We start from the raw sequence: 21,953 nt of genomic DNA, 5'->3' as shown, positions 1-21,953 counted from the left end.
CAGTGGTTAGCACTGCTGCCTCACAGCACCAGGGACCTGGGTTTGATTCCTGGCTTGGGTCACTGTCTGTGTGGAGTTTGCACATTCTCCCCATGTCTGCGTGGGTTTCCTCCAGATGCTCCACTTTCTTCCCACAGTCCAAAATTGTGCGGGTTAGGTGGATTGGCCATGCTAAATTGCTCCTTAGTGACAGGGGGAATAGCTATGGTAAATGCATGGGGTTATGGGGATGGGATGTGGGTGGGATTGTGGTCGGTGCAGACTCGAAGAGCCAAATGGCCTCCTTCTGCACTGTAGGATTCTATAATTCAATGACGCAGGGAGAATGTGCAGATTCTGCACAGACAGTGATCCAAGCCAGGAATCGAACCTTGGTCCCTGGCACTGTGAGGCAGCAGTGCTAACCACTGTGCCACCAAATGACTTGGTTAGAGATCACCTCATCAATTGACATTGCTGTTGCAATTTTGGCCAATTATGAAGCCCATTTGTGATGATTTTCATTCATTCAGATGGATGATTCACAGCACATGATGGCTACAGAAGCATCTTGACAAAGGTGTTGATTATCCACCCCAATTTTGCAGATAAACAAACTGGTGACAATTACTTCATGCGTTTTATGTAAATAATAGTTATTGGTTTTCTGCAAGAAATCTGACTAATTACCAAAAAAAGTATTTTTAATCTCAAAGCAAATTAGTATGATTGAGTCCTGAAACACGTGGTTTACTGTTTTCTGGTACATGTAGTCTATTTAAAAAGTTGCAATTAAGCTTGTGAGTGCCAGCTGGTCTCCATTCATAAGTCTTTCCTGGAAGCAAATTGGTCTCTATTTTCAGTGCATCTGCAATCTCACAGCCTCACCAAATTCATATAGTTTTAATGAGAAGATTGAGGTCTGTTCGTGTGACTTTTTAAAAAAACTTGGCTGTTGAACTGTCCTAGCTGGACTCCATTAAAAGCAGTGAATAGCACCACTGTTTAGCTTGTAAAGATTAAAAGAATGTTTTATTATTTATAGTGTGTCCAACTATACTGATCAGGGGAAATATATGGCAAAGTCTCTGGGACAGGTTCCAAAGTTCTTTCTGAGCAAGGCTACTTCATGTTTATTTGTTTTGAAATCTGCTCCATTTCAACCAGATGTCACGATCCAATTAAAATATCTTGGATTGTTGTAGCCCCTTCTCCTGTCCTTGGGATGCCCAGATTGCTTTACACAGAGCTAATCATCTTGGATCTCTGCTGTCCTTTAGTTAAACGACGCAGCCAGTTTACACGCAGTGAGGTCCTCAAGAAGCAAGTTGCATAAACGATCAGTTGATTTTTTTTGTCTGTTAGTTTTCTTGGTTGAGTGGAGAATGTCGGGCAGAACTCCCTGCACGTCTTTGGACAGCGATATAGGATTATTAATACCTTCTCAGTCAGATTGGTTACCATCTTGTCCAAAAGATAATAAATGCAAAAGTGCGATTATTCTCTCAACACCTTACCAATGTTCAGCCTAGATTGTGTGTTCTGGTCCTACAGTGGTATTTGAACGAACAGCCTTTTGACTCCTACAGTTTCAAGTTTTGGACGCACAAACTGCAGCTCTCGACAACAACAATGTGATGTGACTTCATTTCAAAGGGATGATTCGGTATTTCTTTAAATTTTTATTCATTTTATGGGATGTGGGCATCGCTGGCTTGGCCCAGCTTTTACTGCCCATCCCTAATTGCCCTTCATTTCAGAGATCAACCACATTGCTGTGGGTCTGGAGTCGCATGTAGACCAGACCGGGTAAGGACAGCAGAATTCCTTCCCTGAGGGATATTAGTGAACTAGATGGGTTTTTCTGACAATCGACAATGGTTTCATGGTCATCAGTAGATTCTTAATTTCAGATTTTTACTGAATTCACTATCTGGCATGGCGGATTCAAACTCGTATCCCCAGAGCAATACACTGGGTCTCTGGATTCTATTCTAATGGCAATACCACTATGCCACTGCTTCCCCATATGAAAACTAATGTTAAAAATGTGGATTTAGGCTCAACTCAACCTGCTTATGTGCACGTGCTCAGATTTCTCCCCACTCTGACAATAGAAGCATTATCACTAAGCATTTGGGAATTTTCAGCATCTTGCAACTTCTCGTATACTGAGAAATTAGAACATGTTCATGCACTTACGCTTTTGTGCCCAAACCAAAATCTACCGCCTAATGTTCAGAACTAACCGTTGAATGCTTTGAGGTCAATCTGAATGCTAAAGCTTAGTGAAACAAAACTATCAAATGAATTGCTGAAATTCTTTTGATACTTAAAAGAGCTTCAATTGAAGTGAGCAAGAGCACTTGTTAGCATTGTGGCCATTGTGTAAGGCTTGCAGCCAGTCACACACAGACCACCCACTAACATAGGGCCTTCACAAAACTATAATATGAATCGACCCACAGGAAATAATTATATTGACTATTTTATTCAAAAAAATTTGGAATAAGGAGCAGGAGTAGGCCATTTGGCTTTTTGGATCTACTCTACCATTCGATAAGATCATGGATGATCTCTAGTTGTTGTCTCAACTCTACGTTTGTGTCTGTTCCGCCCTCCCCCCCCCCCCCCCCCCCCCCAACCCTCCTTTGTCTATCAAAAATATGTCTAACTCTGCCTTAAATAAATTCATTGACCTAGGCTCCACTGGTCTCAGAAGCAGAGAATTCCACAGACGAGTAACCCTCAGTGATGATTATTTTCATCATCTCTGCCTTATAAGAGAGGATTATTATTCTTAAATTTTGTCCCCTAGTTCTAGTGTCCCCGACAAGAGGAACCCATCAAGTTCCCTCAGGATCTAAACTGTTTCAGTAAGATCACCTCTCTTCCTTCAAACCTCCAATGGACATAAGCCCAAATTATTCCACTTTCTTTATAAAACAAGTCTTTTGTCATTGGTGCCAGGGCCAAGAGGATGATTTTTCAGGAAGGTGTCCAATTAAGTGGTTGCCACGGTGCACTCCCCAGGCTGGGAGGCCAAAGGAAGCCCCTCAAGCACTGAAAAATCGGAAGCCCCATCATCAGAGAGGCTGGGCCTGTCATCTGGGAAATTCCAGGTGGCTTCTAGCACTTGACCTTAATGGAGACCCACTGCTGGTGGGTGGTTAGCCTTTAACCACCGCCTCCGCCCCCAACTCCACCAGTCTACTCCCAGTGAAAAGTTCCCAGAGGTGGGGCCTTGGCAACAGACTGGCATGCCAGCAGTAGCAGGAAATTTTGAACTCTCCTGCCTCTGCATCCCAACAGAAATTCAATTCTTGGTGAGAGAAGCAGTATTTAGACTGTGCTAAGTCATATTTTAACAGCTACAATCTTACTGCAATCACCAGTTGCAACTAAACACCAAGAAATGTGTCACAAGCTTTTCCTTGTGTGTCATATCTGAAATGAGAGACTTGACCAGTTTTGAAACTAAAGAAATCGTCAACTCAACATTTGACAGTTGGACAGTTAAATTGGAGCTCTAAAGTATTGTTTTAAGTAATTCTCTATCTGTTGTTTTGACTTGATTTATTATTGTCACATGTATTGGCATACAGTGAAAAGTATTGTTTCTTGCACGCTATACAGACAAAGTATACCGTTCATAGAGTAAATAGGGAAGATGGAAAGGAGAAGGTGCAGAATATAGTGTTACAGTCATAGCCAGAGTGTAGAGAAAGTTCAGCTTAATATACGGTAGGTCCATTCAAAATTCTGATGGCAGCAGGGAAGAAGCTCTTCTTGAGTCGGTTTGTTGCAGTTTTTGAATTGCTAAACTGTTTTAAAAGGACCAGCACGCTGGTTTTGAGCTTGAATTTCAGAAAGCAGGGTAAAAATGTGAAAATTCTCAGCACAAAGAGGATGAGCTTTTTTTAAAAAAAGCCATTCGTAAGTCTTTGGTTTATTTCTGTTAAGTTTGGTTAACAGTCTAATAAATAGAGGCAAAGCAGAGATCCCTAATCCTATGGAACATGCATCTATTCCATGTGGGAAGCCCAGGAGACTTCTCATGTCCTGGACAACCATATGTGCCAGAATTGTCATCAATTGGATTGGCTGAGGCTCTGGATTTTGGAGATTAGATTTTGATTTGATTTGAGTTATTATTGTCACATGTATCGGGACACAGTGCAAAGCATTGTTTCTTGCGCACTATACAGACAAAACATACCATTCATAGAGTACATGGGGAGAAGGAAAGGAGAGGGTGCAGAATATAGTGTTACAGTTACAGATAGGTGAAGGGAACAATCAGCTTCATAATATAAGGTAGGTTGATTCAAAAGTCTGATGTTGCCTGGTATGGAGGGCATTAGCTATGAGGAGAGGTTGGAGAAACTTGATTTGTTCTCACTAGAATGACGGAAGTTGAGGGGCGACCTGATAGAAGTCCACAAGATTATGAGAGGCATGGACAGAGAGGATAGTCAGAAGCTTTTTCCCAGGGTGGAAGAGTCAATTATTAGGGGGCACACATTTAAGGTGCGAGGGGCAAGGTTTAAACGAGATGTACGAGGCTAATCTTTTACACAGAGAGTAGTGGGTGCCTGGAACTCATTGCCGGGGGAGGTAGTGGAAGCAGATGCGATAGTGACTTTTAAGGGGCATCTTGACAAATACATGAATAGGATGGGAATAGAGAGATATGTTCCCCGGAAGGGTAGGGGGGTTTTAGTTGAGTCGGGCAGCATGGTCGGTGCAGGCTTGGAGGGCCAAAGGGCCTGTTCCTGTGCTGTAGTTTTCTTTGTTCTTTGTTCTTTTTGTTCTCTTTGTTCTTTGGCAGCAGGGAAGAAGCTTTTCTCGAGTCGGTTGGTGCATGATCTCAGACATTTGTATCTTTTTCCCCGACGGAAGAAGGTGGAAGAGAGTGTGTCTGGGGTGCGTAGGGTCCTTGATTATGCTGGCTGCTTTTCCAAGGCAGCGGGAAGTGTAGACAGAGTCAATGGATGAGAGATTGGTTTACTTTCACAACCCTTTGTAGTTCCTACAGTCTTGGTCAGAGCAGGAGCCAGACCAAGCTGTGATACATCCAAAAAGAATGCTTTCTATGATGCATCTGTAAAAGTTGGTGAGAGTTGTAGAATACCGAATTTCCATAGCCTCCTGAGAAAGTAGAGGCGTTGGTGGTTGAGTTAGAACCACAACTGGCTTCGCTGCTGCACATCTGGGAGAAGGAGAGCTATGTGAATAGCATGTTTCTGGATGTGTTTACCCACAGGTTTTGGCGTGCAGGCAAGAGGAAATGATTGGCCAGACAGTTATGGAGGACCAGTTCAGGAAGCAGAGTGCATTTCGTCTGCCAATCAGTTCAGAATACTGGTGAGAATGATGGTTTTTCTGGGGAGTGCTGCCAGAGCCAAGGCTATGGCACCATCGGTGCCTCAGCTGCACAAGGGGAAAGGCCCAAAAGTGGGAAAGGAATAGTTGTAGGAGATTCAGTAGTGAGCCTCCCTGGTACCAGGGTAAAGGATATCACCAGACGGGTGCAGAGCATTCCGACCGCGGAGAGTGACTGGCTGGGGATTGTGGTCCACATTGGTGCCAACAACAGAGGCAGAAAGAGGGGTGTAATCGTACAGGTAGATTTTTAGGGGAAAAAACAGCAAGCAAAACCTCAAAGGTAGTCATCTCTGGATTACTCGTGGTGTTGTTATGAGTACAGAAATAGGATAGAACAGAAGATGCATGACTGGAGAGGACGAGCTTTAGATTCCTGACACACTGGGACTGGTTCCGGAGGGGATATGGGCCTGCACAGGCCAAATAGGTCGTATCTGAACAGAGCTGGGATCAATGTCCTCACAGGGAGCTTTGCTGGTGCTTTTTGTGATGGTTTATCAAACTTGGTAAGGGATTGGAACTGGGAGGTAGCATTGGAAAGGAGTACAAGGTGTATAAAGAATTGGGAGAGACAGACACTCCCAGAGTAGACACTCCCAGAGTAACAGTATTAGGTGGGGTTAGAGTAAGAGTAAATGTAACAAGGCACAAATTGGATTTACTGTGCATGTATGCAAGAACACAGGGTGGTAATTATTTACAGGTCCAGGTGGCCATGTGGGAATATGATGTTGTGAGGATAGTAGAGACCTGACTCAAAGAAAGGGCAAGGTTGGGTACTAAATACAGGGTGTCCAGGAAAAATAGGAAAAGGAAGGAGGAAGTGTGGTGGCATTATTGCCAAAAGAGAAATTGCTGTAAAATCTCAGCAGGTCGGGCAGCATCTGTAAGGAGAGAAAAGAGCCGACGTTTCGAGTCCAGATGACTCTTTGTCAAAGTTTCTCTTTTGGTTTCAGATTCCAGCATCTGTAGTAATTTGCTTTTATCTGGTGGTATTATTGATTGAGAATATTATAATGCTGGAAGAAAAAGGATGTCCTCAATGGGGGTCAAGGGCAGAATCTATTTGGTTAGAGCTAAGAAATAATAGATACCATTACACTCCTCCTCCTCCTTCAGGCACCATGCACTAAAGGATGTTAACAATTATGGATTTCCATTAGATCGGTCCATGATTATGCTTGGCAAAGTGGGGCAGTAGTTTGCTATTGCCTTCTGCTAACCAAAAAACACTCCTGCTCTTACTGTCTGCCATCAGATGTTTTGGAAGAATTTACAGGCTGATAATCAATCTGCTTCTCCACATGATGAACACATATTCCACGACCACCAAGTCCTGAGGTGGGATGCTACCACTGAGCCACAAGACCTCCATTATACTACTGGGCATTTTCTATAGGTCACTAACATGTGGGAAAGATATGGAGAAACAAATTTGCAAGGAAATCACAGAGAGGTGCAAAAACTATACAAGGAGGACTTTATTTATCAGAATATAGACTGGGATAGTAATAATGTAAAGAGCAGAGAGGGGAAAGTGTTTCTAAAGTGTGTTCAGGAGAACTTCCTACATCAATATGTTTTTAGTCCAACGAGGCTGGATTCGGTTCTGGGAAATGAGGTAGGGTGATGTCAGTAAGGGAGCATTTAGGGAACAGTGATCATAGTATGATATGGAGAACAAGGAGCAATCCAGATTAAAAGTAGTTAATTTGGGGCGAGGATAAATTTAAGGGGATGAGAATGGTTTTGGCCCAAATAAACTAGAATCAAGTATTGGCAGGTAAAGTAGTTATGAAATAATGAGCTGCCTTTCTCTACATTTGAAATATATTCCCATGAGGAGTAAAGATAGGAGAGCCAAAACCAGAGCTCCCAGGAGGATGAAAGAGATAGAGCGCAAGATGTTGTGGAAAAAGGGTGTGTTTGACAATAGAAGTGAGGACCAGGCTGAATATAGAAGGTTCAAAGGGAAAGTGCGAAACAAAATAAGAGCAGCAAAGAAAGAGTATGAGATGAGACTGGCAGCCAATGTAAAAAGATTTGCAAAAGTCTTTGATAGAAGTATAAACAGTAATAGGGTGATAAAAAGAGGAGTAGGGTCAATTAGGGGACCAAAAAGGAGATTTACAAATGGAGGTAGAAGACATGATTGTGGTACTAAATAAGTACTTTGTAACTTTCTTCAGCAAGGAAGATGCTGCCAAATCATAGTGAAAATGAAGGTCATTGAAATATTGGATGGACTAAAAATTGATAAGGAGGAGGTATTAGAAAGGCTGGCTGAACTTGGTCATAGTACCAGATCAGATACTGAGGGAAGCGAGGATGGAATTTGAGGCGACACTGGTCATTGTCTTCCATTCCTCCTCAGATCAAATGTTCAAAAAAAGTGTGTAAAGTTGAGCTCAGCAACAGGCTGTTTAAACTCAATGTTTTAGAAATGGTATCCGTGTAAAAATTAACAGTGATTTGGACAAATGTGGATTAATTAACGAAAGTCAGCACACAGTTGAGAACAAAACTAATTTGAGTTTTTTGATGAAAGAACAGAGGCTTTATGTGGAGAATGCAGTTGATTTGGTGTACATGGTCTTTTGAATGTTACTTGATAAACTGATGCACAGTAGGCTTGCCAGTAAAGTTGAAGCCCATGGGATAAAAGGGACAGCGCAAACAGGAATATTAAGTTGGTCAGTGTGCCAGTTGGCAGAGACTAGTGATAAACCGTTGTTTTTCAGGCTGGATAATGGTGCATATTGGGTTTCCCAGACCACTGCTTTTCATAATCTGGATTCATGACCTGGATCTGGGTGTACAGGGTATAGTTTCAAAATTTGTAAGTGTTGTGCACTGTGAGGAGGGTAGTGATAGAATTCGAGAGGACATAGACAAATTGGTGGAATGGATGGACAGGTGGCAGATCAGAAATGTGAGGTTAAACATTGTGGTTGGAGGAATTAGAAAAGAGAATATAAAATACAGAATACAATTCTGAAGGGAGTGCAGGAACAGGGTGAACTGAAGGTTAGTGAAGGTGGTAGGGTGTTGAAAAACTGGTTAACATGCCGAGGAGATCCTAGGCTTTATAAATAGAAGAATATGTACAAAAGCAAGGGAGATATGGTGAACCTATACAAAATACAAGTTTAGCCTCGACTAGAATATTATGTAAAATTCTGAGCTCCTCACTTTATGAAAGATGTGATGGCATTGGAAAAGGGTGCCAAGTTTGAGAATTGTTCCGGGGAGAAGAGACTTCAGTTACCTTGATAGATTGGTAAATCTAGAACTGTTCTCCGTTGAGGAGATTTGAAAGAGGTGTTCAAAATCATGAGGAGCCCAGACAGAGTAAATAGGACGAAACTGCTCCCATTGACAGACGGATCAAGAGTCAGAGAACACCAATTTAAGCTGATAAATTTGGGCCACATGGTGAAAAATGGTTTTACGCAATGAGTAGTTAGGATTTGGAATGCATGGTTTGAGAATGTGGTTGAGGTAGACTCAACTCTGACATTCAGGAAGGAATTGGATGATTATCTGAAGAGCAAGGTTGTGGGGAAAGGGTAGTGTAGTGGGACCAGCTGAGTTGCTCTCTCAGAGAGCCGGCACTGAAATGAGGCTTTCTCCTGTGCTGCAACTGTTTATGATTCTATAGATCCTTTCATGATGTGTTTCCCATTCCGAGCTTGCAAATATCACAATCATTAGTAATACTCGAGGTCTGTATCAGTGCTTGAATGGGACAGCTGAATATTTGGAACGCAATGATATTCTTTATAAAAAAGACTGCTATATTATATTAGACATACACACACTTGGGAGATGCACTTTGGGGAACCAATTGTTCACAAACCACTAACCTTTATAGTTTGTAATATAATCTGTAATTATTAATTGAATTACAGAGCATAGCACTCAACCCTTCCTCTTTATTACACTCTGCAGCCCATTATGCAATAAAGTCACTGTAGAATAACATAACAGCCTTGAGACAAGAAAATCTGTTCTGAAGGTCAAATGCTTAGCACTGAAATTAAGGCCTTTATTTAAGTTTGGGGATTGTACTCCCATTCACACAACAGATCAAACCTGTTTAGCAAAGGACAAAGAATAGTACAGCACAGGAACAGGCCCTTCGGCCCACCAAGTCTGTGCTGACACAGATGCCTGTCTAATCTAATATTTCCTTGCCTCTACGTGATCCATATCCCTCTATTCCCTGCCTATTCAAGTATCTATTCAGATGCCTCTTGAACATTGTTATAGAATCTGCTTCCACCACCTCTTCCGGCAAATGTTCCAGGCATTCACCATCCTGTGTATGAAAAACTTGCCCCTTACATCTCTTTTAAACTTTCCCCCTCCCACTCTCAACCTATGCCCCTGAATAACTGACCCTTGGACCCTGGGAAAAAGACTCTGACTATCCACTCTATCCAAGCCTGTCATAATCTTGTAAACCTTTATCAGGTCCCCCCTCATCCTCTGACACTCCAATGAAAACAATCCAAGCTTATTCAACCTTTCTTCATAGTCCATATCCTCCAAACCAGGCAACATCCTGGTAAACCTCTTCTTTACCCTTTCCAATGCATCAACCTCCTTCCGGTAGTGTGGTGACCAAAATTGTACACAATACTCCAAATGGGGCCTAACCAAAGTCCTATACAGCTGCAACATGATTTTCCAATTCCTATACTCAATGCCCCGACCGATGAAGGCCAGCATGCCATAAGCCTTCTTGACCACCTTGTCCACCTGAGTTGCCACCTTCAGGGAACTGTGGTTCTGCATGCCTAGATCCCTCTGTATGCTAATATTTCTAAGGGTTCTACAATTTATTGTATACTTTCCTTCTGCAGTAGACCTTCCAAATCGCATCACCTGATATTTGTCTGGGTTGAATTCCGAAAATCAAACCTGTTTAAGATCTCATCAGAAATGCTGGATTGAATTTGCCCTGTACTGATAGCTGTACGTCAAGGTTTTTGTAATTCTCTCACATTTAGTACCATTAAATGCAGAGATGATTGTAGCAAATGGTAGTCTATGTTCATCTGTTTCAAATTAAATGTTAGTCAGGTATATATGTTGGAATTGTTCTGACAGGCTGTTCTTTTAATATTTATTTTAAAAATCCTAGTTCTAGAGTAAATTGCTGTTGGTTTACATTGTAGGTCAAAGCTAGAATCAGGTATTTCACCCAGCTAATTTCATAACATTTTTTTTTTGCTTTCCACACTGGATCCATCAGGTCAAATGTGAGTAAAGCTGTGAAAATTTGCAAAACTTTAAGAGCACAGAAGGAGGCTATTCTTTCCCAAAATAATGTGAAAGCTGATTACTGTGAATGCTGGAATCTGAAACAAGAAAATGCTGGAAAATCTCAGTAGGTCTGACAGCATCTGTGGAGAGAGAATAGAACCAACGTTTCGAGTCTGGATGACTCTTTGTCAGCCATTGTGCAGGCTCTTTGAAAGAGCTATCTAATCAGTTGAATATTTTTGAGAGACTATCAAATCATTGTTAAAATAATGGAGAGAGTTGGACAATTAATTTTTGGTCTAACCTGTTCAAAAAGGGTAACCAGAGAATCAGCTGGTGGTTTTATGAACTGGTTCTTTGATTTGATTTATTATTGTCACCTTTATTAGGATACAGTGGAAAGTATGATTCCTTGCATGCTATACAGACCGTTCATAGAGTACGTAGGGGAGAAGGAAAGGAGAGAGTACAGAATATAATGTTACAGTCATAGCTAGGGTTTAGAGAATGATCAACTTAATATGGGGTAGGTCCATTCAAAAGCCTGATGGCAGCAGGGAAGAAGTTGTTCTTGAGTCATTTGGTATGTGATCTTAGACTTTTGTATCTTCTTCCCCGACGGAAGAGAGTATGTCCAGGTGCATGGGGTATTTGATTATGCTGGCTGCTTTTACGAGGCAGCAGGAAGTGTAGAGTCAATGGCTGGGAGGCGAGTTTGCATGATGGACTGGGCTACGTTCACAGCCCTTATTATAATGCATAGTTAAACAATTGTTTAATCTAATACTGTATATTGGCAGTGATTGCTAAAAAGAATTTCAGGTCAGGAGACAAAAGTCCAAATTATAGTGAATCATTGGTCAATCTGTAGTCAGAATTTGGCTGATTTAGTTGCAAGCAAATGCCAGAGACTCCCTTTAACTGATCCAATATGCTCCCACAACACATACAGCACACAGCCTATGAAACCACACTATGCGTAACAAAGACTGAACATTGAGGTAATAACAATGCAGGTATTGAAGCAGAACGAACACATATTCTATACACATGGAGCTTGTTGATAAAAGTAGGTCATGTCCATCGGGATACAGGTCTTGTTGGTAACATTAATTCCTACTTTTGAATTGGACTGTAGTAGCCAGTTAGTATTTTCCAAAGAGAGGCTACAACTAAATCTACTGATGTTCCTGGGTTAGATAAGCCACCCAAGACTTCTGGGAACACCAGGTGACCTATCTGGCTAATAACTAAACAGGTCCATGCACTGGTAATCAAAGTTTACTTGTAGAATAACCAGCCAATGCCAGTTTCCATCACTGGTTATATTTTGTCAAGAGAAGTGACTTGCATATCTAGGCAAGGTTCCATGCTAAATGAAAAAAATGCAGATATAAAAATGGATGGAATTAAATGTCAAACTCTTTAAATACAGTCAGTGGCAGATTTCCAAAATCTAATGATGTTATTCTGAATTTCAGATCTACAAGGACCCATTGGCCCACCTGGATCGTCAGGTAAAATAACTAAAAGTAATGTAAAGAAACAACTTTTTAAACTACTGGGTGCCAATTATTTTCCAATCAGTACTTTGATATTAAAAATGCAGGAAGTGCAGAACATCACAAAAGATTAAGGTTCCAGATTGTCAGATAAATTTCCAAACTTTAAATCATTCCTAATCAGTTTTTATTGATAGTTTAAAGTTTTAAATGTTGCATAAACATTTTAAACTGCTTATTCTACGTCCCCCAACCACCCCTCTCATTCACCACAATATTGCTGCAGCTACAGATCTTCTTAGTTAATCTCTTGCCTTCCCCTTTGATACCATTTATCTCTAAATAAATCTTTACTTTCTCTCACCCTGGGGGTTATTCTCCCAGTAACACCGTATCTCATTTCCCTTGTGTTTATAGCAGATATATGGTTTAGCCATTCACTACCAGATTTGGCTGGACCACAGCACTCTCAAGTTCAATTCCACTCTGCCAAAACTGTTTGCTATTCCAAGAATACCCTGGAATGCAGAGATAGCCCCTGGTTTCTCTTCATTACAAATTGCCTTCTTAAGCCCCTTGGCTGAACCCCTTCTACCCGCTCTTCAAACAGGTAAGGGCGGCACGGTGGCACAGTGGTCAGCACTGCTGCCTCACAGCGCCAGGGACCCGGGTTCAATTCCGGCCTCGGGTGACTGTCGTGTGGAGTTTGCACCTTCTCTCCGTGTCTACGTGGGTTTCCTCTGGGTGCTCCGGTTTCCTTCTACAGTCCAAAGATGTGTGGGTTAGGTTTATTGACCGTGATAAATTGGCCCTTAGTGTCAGGGGGATTAGAAGGGTGAATATGTGAGGTTACGAGGATAGGACCTGGATGGGATTGTTGCCAGTGCAGGCTTGATGGCCCAAATGGCCTTCATCTGCATTGTAGATTCTACCATATGATTCTATAAGTCAAGATTGCCACCATCCATTCAGCTTCGCTCCCCTCCCCTCCTGTGCCCCTCGCCCTGAACTTGTATTGTTCTCTACTTTTTTTTGCTATCTTCCCTCATGCTCTCACTGAGCCCCATGAGATCTACCCCCTACTCCTTCGACCCTCTGCCACCAAGCTGCTGGCCAACTGACCTCCCTTTCTAGCCCTCATGTTAGTGGTTTTTCTTAAAGGTACCATTCTCCCTTTCAAATCTGCCACCAACCCCCACTTCCTTAAAAAACAACTACCCATGACCCTTTAAAAAAAGAGTAAAATACTGCAGATGCTAGATATCTGAGATAAAAGCAGGAAGTGAAGGTCTGGTAGCATCTGTGGAGAGAAACAGTTAATGTTTCAAGTCCATTGGCCCTTCTCCAGAACTGACCCTTCTTGTCCATGCAAACCGTAGCCCCATTTCCAATCACCCTTTCCTCTTCAAAGTGCTTGAATACCTACCAAATCTGTGTCCATCTATCTCTCAATTTTGTGTTAACCCTGCACCACCCCCCAATCAGATTTCTGCTCCTGTGAGAGAATGGCCATGATAAATTATCCTTCCTCATACTTTATAGTCTATTTGCAGCTTTTGGTGGGCACTGCCAGAGTGCCAGGTGACACTGCCAGGTTGGCACTGCCAGGGGCAATGCCAAGGGGATGGGGCATTTGGAGGGGCATGAAGAGGGCCACATTGGAGGGCCTCAATGCTGACAATCTTTGTTGGGGAGGAGGTGGGAAAACTTACCTTCAATGGGGGGAGTCCCAAAGTTTGTGGAAGGGATGGGGGTCTTCAATTTGGGGCACCCTTTAATAAAAGCGCCAGATCTCTATGAAGCCGGGCTTGCCGACGTGCTTAGACCCCGCCCCTCTCAGAACCAGTGCAAAACTCGCCCCTCTCCCAAAAAATTACTTAAGTGTGGGAAGATTGCAATCTGATTCACGCCAGCAATCACACCATTTTTTTCACTCAAAATGACACTTATTTTTTGGGAAAATTCTGCTCACTGTCTTTAGTTCCTGCCACAAACTCTGTTTCTAACCTGCGTCCGAGGCTGAACCAGACTGTTTGCAACCTTGGTGCCCTAGCCCATCCTGAACTGAGTTTCAAGACTACCTACTTTTACCCCCATAAAAGCATCCATCCCTGCCCCAGCTCATCCATTCCTGAAATTCCTTTCCATGACTTGGTGACTTCAAGACTTGACTGTTCCAATGCTCCCCTCGCTGCTCTCGCACCTCGCACCCTCGATAAACTCAAACCGATCCAAAGTCCTGCTGCCAGGATCCTAACTCCTGCTATATTCTGTTTAGAACATAGAACATAACAGTGCAGAACAGGCCCTTCGGCCCACGATGTTGCACCGACCAGTTAAAAAAAAAACTGTGACCCTCCAACCTAAACCAATTTCTTTTCGTCCATGAACCTATCTACGGATCTCTTAAACGCCCCCAAACTAGGCGCATTTACAACTGATGCTGGCAGGGCATTCCAATCCCTCACCACCCTCTGGGTAAAGAACCTACCCCTGACATCGGTTCTATAACTACCCCCCCTCAATTTAAAGCCATGCCCCCTCGTGCTGGATTTCTCCATCAGAGGAAAAAGGCTATCACTATCCACCCTATCTAAACCTCTAATCATCTTATATGTTTCAATAAGATCCCCTCTTAGCCGCCGCCTTTCCAGCGAAAACAATCCCAAATCCCTCAGCCTCTCCTCATAGGATCTCCCCTCCATACCAGGCAACATCCTGGTAAACCTCCTCTGCACCCTCTCCAAAGCCTCCACATCCTTCCTGTAATGTGGGGACCAGAACTGCACACAGTACTCCAAGTGCGGCCGCACCAGAGTTGTGTACAGTTGCAACATAACGCTACGACTCCTAAATTCAATCCCCCTACCAATAAACGCCAAGACACCATATGCCTTCTTAACAACCTTATCTACTTGATTCCCAACTTTCAGGGATCTATGCACACATACACCTAGATCCCTCTGCTCCTCCACACTATTCAAAGTCCTCCCGTTAGCCCTATACTCAACACATCTGTTATTCCTACCAAAGTGAATTACCTCACACTTCTCCGCATTAAACTCCATCCGCCACCTCTCGGCCCAACTTTGCAACCTGTCTAAGTCTTCCTGCAAACTACGACACCCTTCCTCACTGTCTACCACACCACCGACTTTGGTGTCATCAGCAAATTTGCTAATCCACCCAACTATACCCTCATCCAGATCATTAATAAATATTACAAACAGCAGTGGCCCCAAAACAGATCCCTGAGGTACACCACTTGTAACCGCACTCCATGATGAATATTTACTATCAACCACCACCCTCTGTTTCCTATCCGCTAGCCAATTCCTGATCCAATTTCCTAGATCACCCCCAATCCCATACATCTGCATTTTCTGCAGAAGCCTACCATGGTGAACCTTATCAAACGCCTTACTAAAATCCATATATACCACGTCCACTGCCTTGCCCCCATCCACCTCCTTGGTCACTTTCTCAAAAAACTCAATAAGGTTAGTAAGGCACGACCTACCTGCCACAAAACCATGCTGACTATCACCTATCAATTCATTACTCTCCAAATAACTATAAATCCTATCCCTTATAATTTTTTCCAACATCTTGCCGACAACAGAAGTGAGACTCACCGGTCTATAATTCCCGGGGAAGTCTCTGTTCCCCTTCTTAAACAATGGGACAACATTCGCTAACCTCCAATCTTCTGGTACTATACCAGAGGCCAACGACGACCTGAAGATCAGAGCCAGAGGCTCTGCAATCACTTCTCTTGCCTCCCAGAGAATCCTTGGATAAATCCCATCCGGACCAGGGGATTTATCTATTTTCAGACCCTCCAGAATATCCTGCACATCCTCCTTATCAACTGTAATACTGTCTATTCTACTCCCCTGCAACCCAGTGTCCTCCTCAGCTATATTCATGTCCCCTTGCGTGAACACCGAAGAGAAATATTGGTTCAATGCTTCACCAATCTCCTCCGGTTCCACACATAACTTCCCTCTGCCATCTATAACTGGCCCTAAACTTGCCCTAACCAACCTTCTGTTCTTGACATACCTATAGAACGTTTACTTGTCACACCTCTGCTTAGAGCTGCTTTGGCTCCCAGTTCAGCTATCCCTCGATTTTAAAGTTCTCATCCTGCTTTTCAAATGGCCTCGCTCTTCCCTATCTGTGACCTTCTCCAGCCCTGTGTCTCTCCAAGATTTCTGCACTTCTCTAATACTGGCCTCTTGCACATTCCCAGTTTCCACTGCTACACTATTGGTGGCTATGCCTTATGCTGCTTGGGCCCTAAGCTCTGGATGCCCTTCCCTCGATGTCTCTGTCTTCAAGATGTTCCTTAATATCTCCCTTTTCAGTCTAGTTTTCAGTCTTCACCTGTCCTCATATCACTTTACACGGCTCAGTGACAAATTTTGCTTCATGGTGCTTCTGTGAATTTTGCAAAGTTAAAGCCATTATATAAATGCAAGTTGTGGTGGTATTTAACACACAATCCCCTAGATTGCCCGAGTCAATTTTCCAAGAACACAATGCATTTCAGCCAATTGAAGGTGCTAAATTTCTATCTGTGAATACAAGTATCTGTGCCAGTCAGGGATGAGCAGCAGGTAGTTGCACTGTTGCATGCTGCCAGTGAAAATATTTATACTATTGTACATATTTCACGTTAGAAGACAAGTTAACTGGATGGTTAAATTAATTTCACAACAGATCATCGAATATACTGTTGAGCTGCACTTACATTTTTTTTAAGCTTTTTCTCAGTTTGTGGTAATTTCATAATAGTAGAAAAGATATGAAGGAGGGGAAAACCCAATTTTGGGACCTGTGTGTGCACCCCATATGTACAGACAAATGTAATTGAGTTGTAATAAAATTCAGCTCAAATTTTGTCACTTGAATTTACTACACTTGAGTAGAACCTGCTCTTCCTAGAATCGTAGAATCCCTATAGTGCAGGAGGCCGCCATTTGGCCCATCGAGCCTGTACCGACAACAATCCCACCCAAGCTCTGTACCCACGTATTTATCTCGCTAGTCGCCCTGACACTAAGGGGCAATTTAGCATGGCCAATCCGCCTAACCATCACGTCTTTCAGATTGAGAGAGGAAACCAGAGCACCTGGAGGAAACACACGCAGGCACGGAGAGAACGTGCAGACTCTGCACAGGCAGTAATTCAGGGGTGGAATTGAACCCGGGTCCCTGGTGCTGTGAGGCAGCAGTGCTAACCACTGTGCCGCCCTTGAGTCCACTTGTGCCTCTCTCAATCATTTCTGTGGGCCGATCTAAACTACTTGTCTATTTTGGTTTACAAATGAGTTTCGTTCATTGATTTAATTACCAAATGCTTCCTTAGATTTTAAAGCCTGCTTTATCCCATCATGTTACCATGTTGATGGGTGGATTGTTCATACACAGCAGCTAATGTGCTGTTTCAATTTCTTCACATCCGCACTTTTCATCACCCTCTTCTAATATCTGTTTGCTGGCTTATCTTCCATTTGTATCTAGTTACATCTTCAGAAAGTGGCAAACGTCCCAAGGCACTTAAAAGGCAGGCATGATGTAAAGGAGAGTTGTTTTATAATTTTGCGCCACAAGGGGGAATCAAGGGTTATGAGAGACCCACAGGAAAGGGGAGTTAAGTCCACAATCAGGTCAACCATGCTTTTTTTTGAATTGCAGCAGGCTCAATGGGCCGAATGGCCTATTCCTGCTCCTATTTCATATGATTGTGTCAAGACCAAACTAGAACTTAAGATTTTACACAAGACGTCACAAGTTTTGAAACTTTTTTTTGAACTTGGTTGCTAAAACAATGCAAAGAAGTTTATTCATTAGTCACAAGTAAGGCTTACATTAACACTGCAATGAAGTTCCTGTGAGATTCCCTTAGTCACCACACTCCGGCGCCTGTTTGGGTCAATGCACCTAACCAGCACGTCTTTCAGACTGTGGGAGGAAACCGGAGCACCCGGAGGAAACCCACACAGACATGGGGAGAATGTGCAAACTTCACACAGACAATGACCAAAGCCGGGAATCGAACCCGGGTCCCTGGCGCTGTGAGGCAGCAGTGCTAACCACTGTGCCGTCCCTGTACTGCTGAACGTAGGGTACAGGAGCAGCACCTTAGTTCATGCATTTCTACCAATGTGACCAACACACACACAAACCCTTGTCAAGTATAATTAACCAATTTCTGACTCTGTTTACAGATATTTATTTTAATTTTAATATGGCTGCTATTGTGCTTCAATTGGCTGTGTAAATAGTTAATTGCTTCAGTCTGTAAATCTTTACATAATAAACACTATTCTGCAAAAAGTGTAACGCTATTCTGCAAGACTCCAGCAATAAACAAATGATTGCAAGCGGGATGTTTATTAGCCGTGACAAGCACACCTCCACTCAGGTATGGTATAGTATAAAAAAGGCAGTTTTCAGGTCAGAAATTATCTGTTCACAGAGGAGAAGTGTGAGATTGTCAGAAGAAGACAACACTAAAACCTTCAAAACTAAAGCACCTCTCCAAGTTGGCAAGACTTTGTATTCAGTAGCGCACCACAATGTCCAGTTCTCTTAATTAGAAAATGGCAGAGAGCCACGGTTTCTGCTTCTGCAATCACCAAACCAAAATATCATCCCCCATTAGTGGATGGGAGGAAAAATATGGGCTGGCAAGTGAAGAAGCAGAAAACTCCAGCTATAATGCACATCACATGCTGTAGTCATGTTAAGATAGCTGCACAAGAGGGTTTGTGTATTAGAGAAATGGCAACATTTCTGTAAGAATTACTTTGAATGCAGAGGTATTTCCTTTGTGAACTTTGTTCTAACTTTTGAATTCTCTGCATGTATTTAAGTTAACGTGAATAATCACAGAACTGGGGAATATTTTCCTTGATAATTGTGCCAAGTTTCACTTAAGGTCTGTGCTGTACTTTTGTATCCAAATCGAATATGGTCCTAATTTGACTGCATTAGTCGAGAGATGTTCATTCCATTTGCCTATAGCTTATTTATTAATGTCATAAGCAGGCATACATTCACACTGCAATGAAGTTATTGTGAAAATCCCCTGGTTGCCACACTCCAGCGCCTGTTCGGGTACACTGAGGGAGAATTTAGCATGGCCGCTGCACCTAACCAGTACGTCTTTCGGACTGTGGGAGGAAACCAGAGCACCCGGAGGAAACACACGCAGACACGGGGAGAACATGCAGACTCCGCACAGACAGTGACCCAAGCCGGGAATCGAACCCAGGTCCCTTGCGCTGTGAGGCAACAGTGCTAACCACTGTGCCGCCTTGAAACTATACTACTTTCAAGTCCACCACCTCACAGGGTCAAAGGAACAATGTTCAAAACCTTTATACCAGCCACATTCAAAGGACCTTTACGTGGGTTAATTTGGCATGAATTCCATATCCATGTTAACATTAAAGCGCTGGAATATTATTCAAGTTAAAATGTAGATAGTAATACAGATCTATTCCTCATACAGATGACCCAAAGGTCACTGCGCATTATAGCATTGGTTTACATCCAATTAAGAAAAGCATAAAATTCTAAAGTTAAAATCATTTAAACGTTTTGTTTAACGTTCCCAACATAGAAAGTGCCTTGAACAGATTCTTTCCATCACAAAGATTTCCTGTACTGGCAGTAACCAGCTGGCTAGCTTTTATTTTTCCTTGATAAAAATCAGCAGGTTTTATTTATCCCAAGACTGCTTTCACTGAATAGATTCAATATGCATGCATGTTTTCCATTATCGAATACTGCTGTCAATGTTTAGTTACAAATTATGTCATAGGTCTTCATGTGGGTTTTCAATTAAAGTAGTAAAATCGAGTTTTTTTTTCGTTGTGATCCATTTTCTTTTAAAGTGTCCACTGATTATAAGTTTAATTTCCAGGATTACCACCAGGCTTTTCAAAACACGTTATATTTTCCGTGGGTCTGACTGAGAAGCCCTTCTCTGCCGATGCTGGTGTTGTAAGGTTCAACAAAATTCTGATCAATGATGGAGGTCACTATGAACCCCGTACAGGTATGATATTGTCAAGTTCGCAGCTGTTTTATTGGCATTGTGCTTTTTTAGTCATTTCAAAACGGTGCAAACCGCTGTGCCGCTGAAACGAACACAACTTGCCTTTTCTGAGGTTGTGCATGCCACAGTGGTAAGATGATCTGCTCCCACGCCTTTACCATTTGCCACTCCTCAATGGGCCACTAGAAATGGGGACAAGGATAGCACATCCTCCAGTCATCCATTCCTCCATGCGAGTACAGATGGGACTCGAAACTTACTATCTGGAGAAATTACACACGTAAAGTTTATTTATTAGTCGCAAGTAGGCTTACATTCACACTGTAATGAAGTTACTGTGAAAATCCCCTACCATTTCTGAACACACTACTGCCTCTCCCCCAGTCACACCAGACATCATTACTTGCTAATGACTTTTTTCCCCTACTTGCTGCCAGTTGGCAGAGGGAAGTGTGGCATAGTCCCATTTCAGACAAGCAGATTACAGCTGAAAAACACTTTTTATTCTGTTAATCCAACTCCTTTTTAAAATGTGAAAATTTGTCCTGTCTTGTGTAATATCAGTCCTTAATGTATTAGACTATAGTTGAAAATGGCCTGATGAGAAAAATCAAGTTCACCTGCAGATTACGTACCATGCTGGATAGTGGACATGGAGAAGATGTTTCCATTAGTAGGAGAGACTAGGATCCAAAGACACAAGGAACGACCCTTTAGAACTGAGATGGAGAAGGAATTTCTTCAGCCAGAGGATGGCGAATCTGTGGAATTCATTGCCACAGAAGGCTGTGGAGGCCAAGTCACTCGGTGTATTTAAGACCGAGATAGATAGGTTCTTGATTGATAAGGGAATCAAAGGCAATGGGGAAAAAGGTGGGAAAATGGGGTTGAGAAACATATCAGCCATGATCAAATGCGGAACAGATTTGATAGGTTGAATGGCCTAATTCTGCTCCTATATCTTATGGTCTTATTGTCTTCAACTCAAAACTGAATATGGATTAAAATGTTTGGTAACTTTATTCTCTGCACATTTAATACCAATTTGGAATTAGTGATACCTCACTTATTTTGAAGAGAATAATTTGGTTGAGTCAACTTCCAATCTTGAAGTAGGAAAACCATTATTTATATGTGAAAGTACTTTTTAAACTTAGTGAGGCAGAAAGGATAGCAAGAAAAATAGTTGTTGCTGTGCGAATGGCCAGCTTATATTCGTCTCCTAGAATCATAGAAACCCTACAGTACAGAAAGAGGCCATTCGGCCCATCGAGTCTGCACCGACCACAATCCCACCCAGGCCCTACCCCCATATCCTACCCGCTAATTCCTCTAATCTACGCATCCCAGGACACTAAGGGGCAATTTTAGCATAGCCAATCAACCTAACCCGCACATCTTTGGACTGTGGGAGGAAACCGGAGCACCCGGAGGAAACCCACGCAGACATGAGGAGAATGTGCAAACTCCACACAGACAGTGACCCAAGCCGGGAATCGAACCCAGGTCCCTGGAGCTGTGAAGCAGCAGTGCTAACCACTGTGCTACCGTGCCGCCCAGTACAAGGGGTGGAGAGATGCCAGAATCATTCACCAATACCCAAGCCTTTGGGAAGCTTATGAAAGCCAAAGTTTATAGTTCTTTTGAGGAGTAATTTTGAAACTGCCCATCTGGAAAAAACAGTAATTTGTGGGTATGCAGTTCTACGCAAGTTGTTTTCTTTTGAAATTTACCTTGGC

The 21,953-nt window shown here is 42.6% G+C and overlaps 1 protein-coding gene across 1 annotated transcript in view; it reads left to right on the top strand.

The window, feature by feature from the left end:
- Positions 1–21,953, top strand: part of emilin3b (elastin microfibril interfacer 3b) — a 55,966-nt gene that overhangs the window by 30,727 nt on the left and 3,286 nt on the right. The window contains exons 5-6 of the mRNA XM_078236695.1: positions 12,120–12,155; positions 20,080–20,214. Coding sequence (XP_078092821.1) covers positions 12,120–12,155; positions 20,080–20,214 — 171 coding nt within the window. The remainder of the gene's footprint in view (positions 1–12,119; positions 12,156–20,079; positions 20,215–21,953) is intronic.

This window comes from Mustelus asterias, chromosome 20 (genome assembly GCF_964213995.1).
Source record: "Mustelus asterias chromosome 20, sMusAst1.hap1.1, whole genome shotgun sequence".
In the NCBI taxonomy this organism is placed as follows: Eukaryota; Metazoa; Chordata; class Chondrichthyes; order Carcharhiniformes; family Triakidae; genus Mustelus; species Mustelus asterias.
The sequence above is the reverse complement of the archived record's forward strand: the minus strand, read 5'-3'. Positions and strand labels throughout refer to the sequence as shown.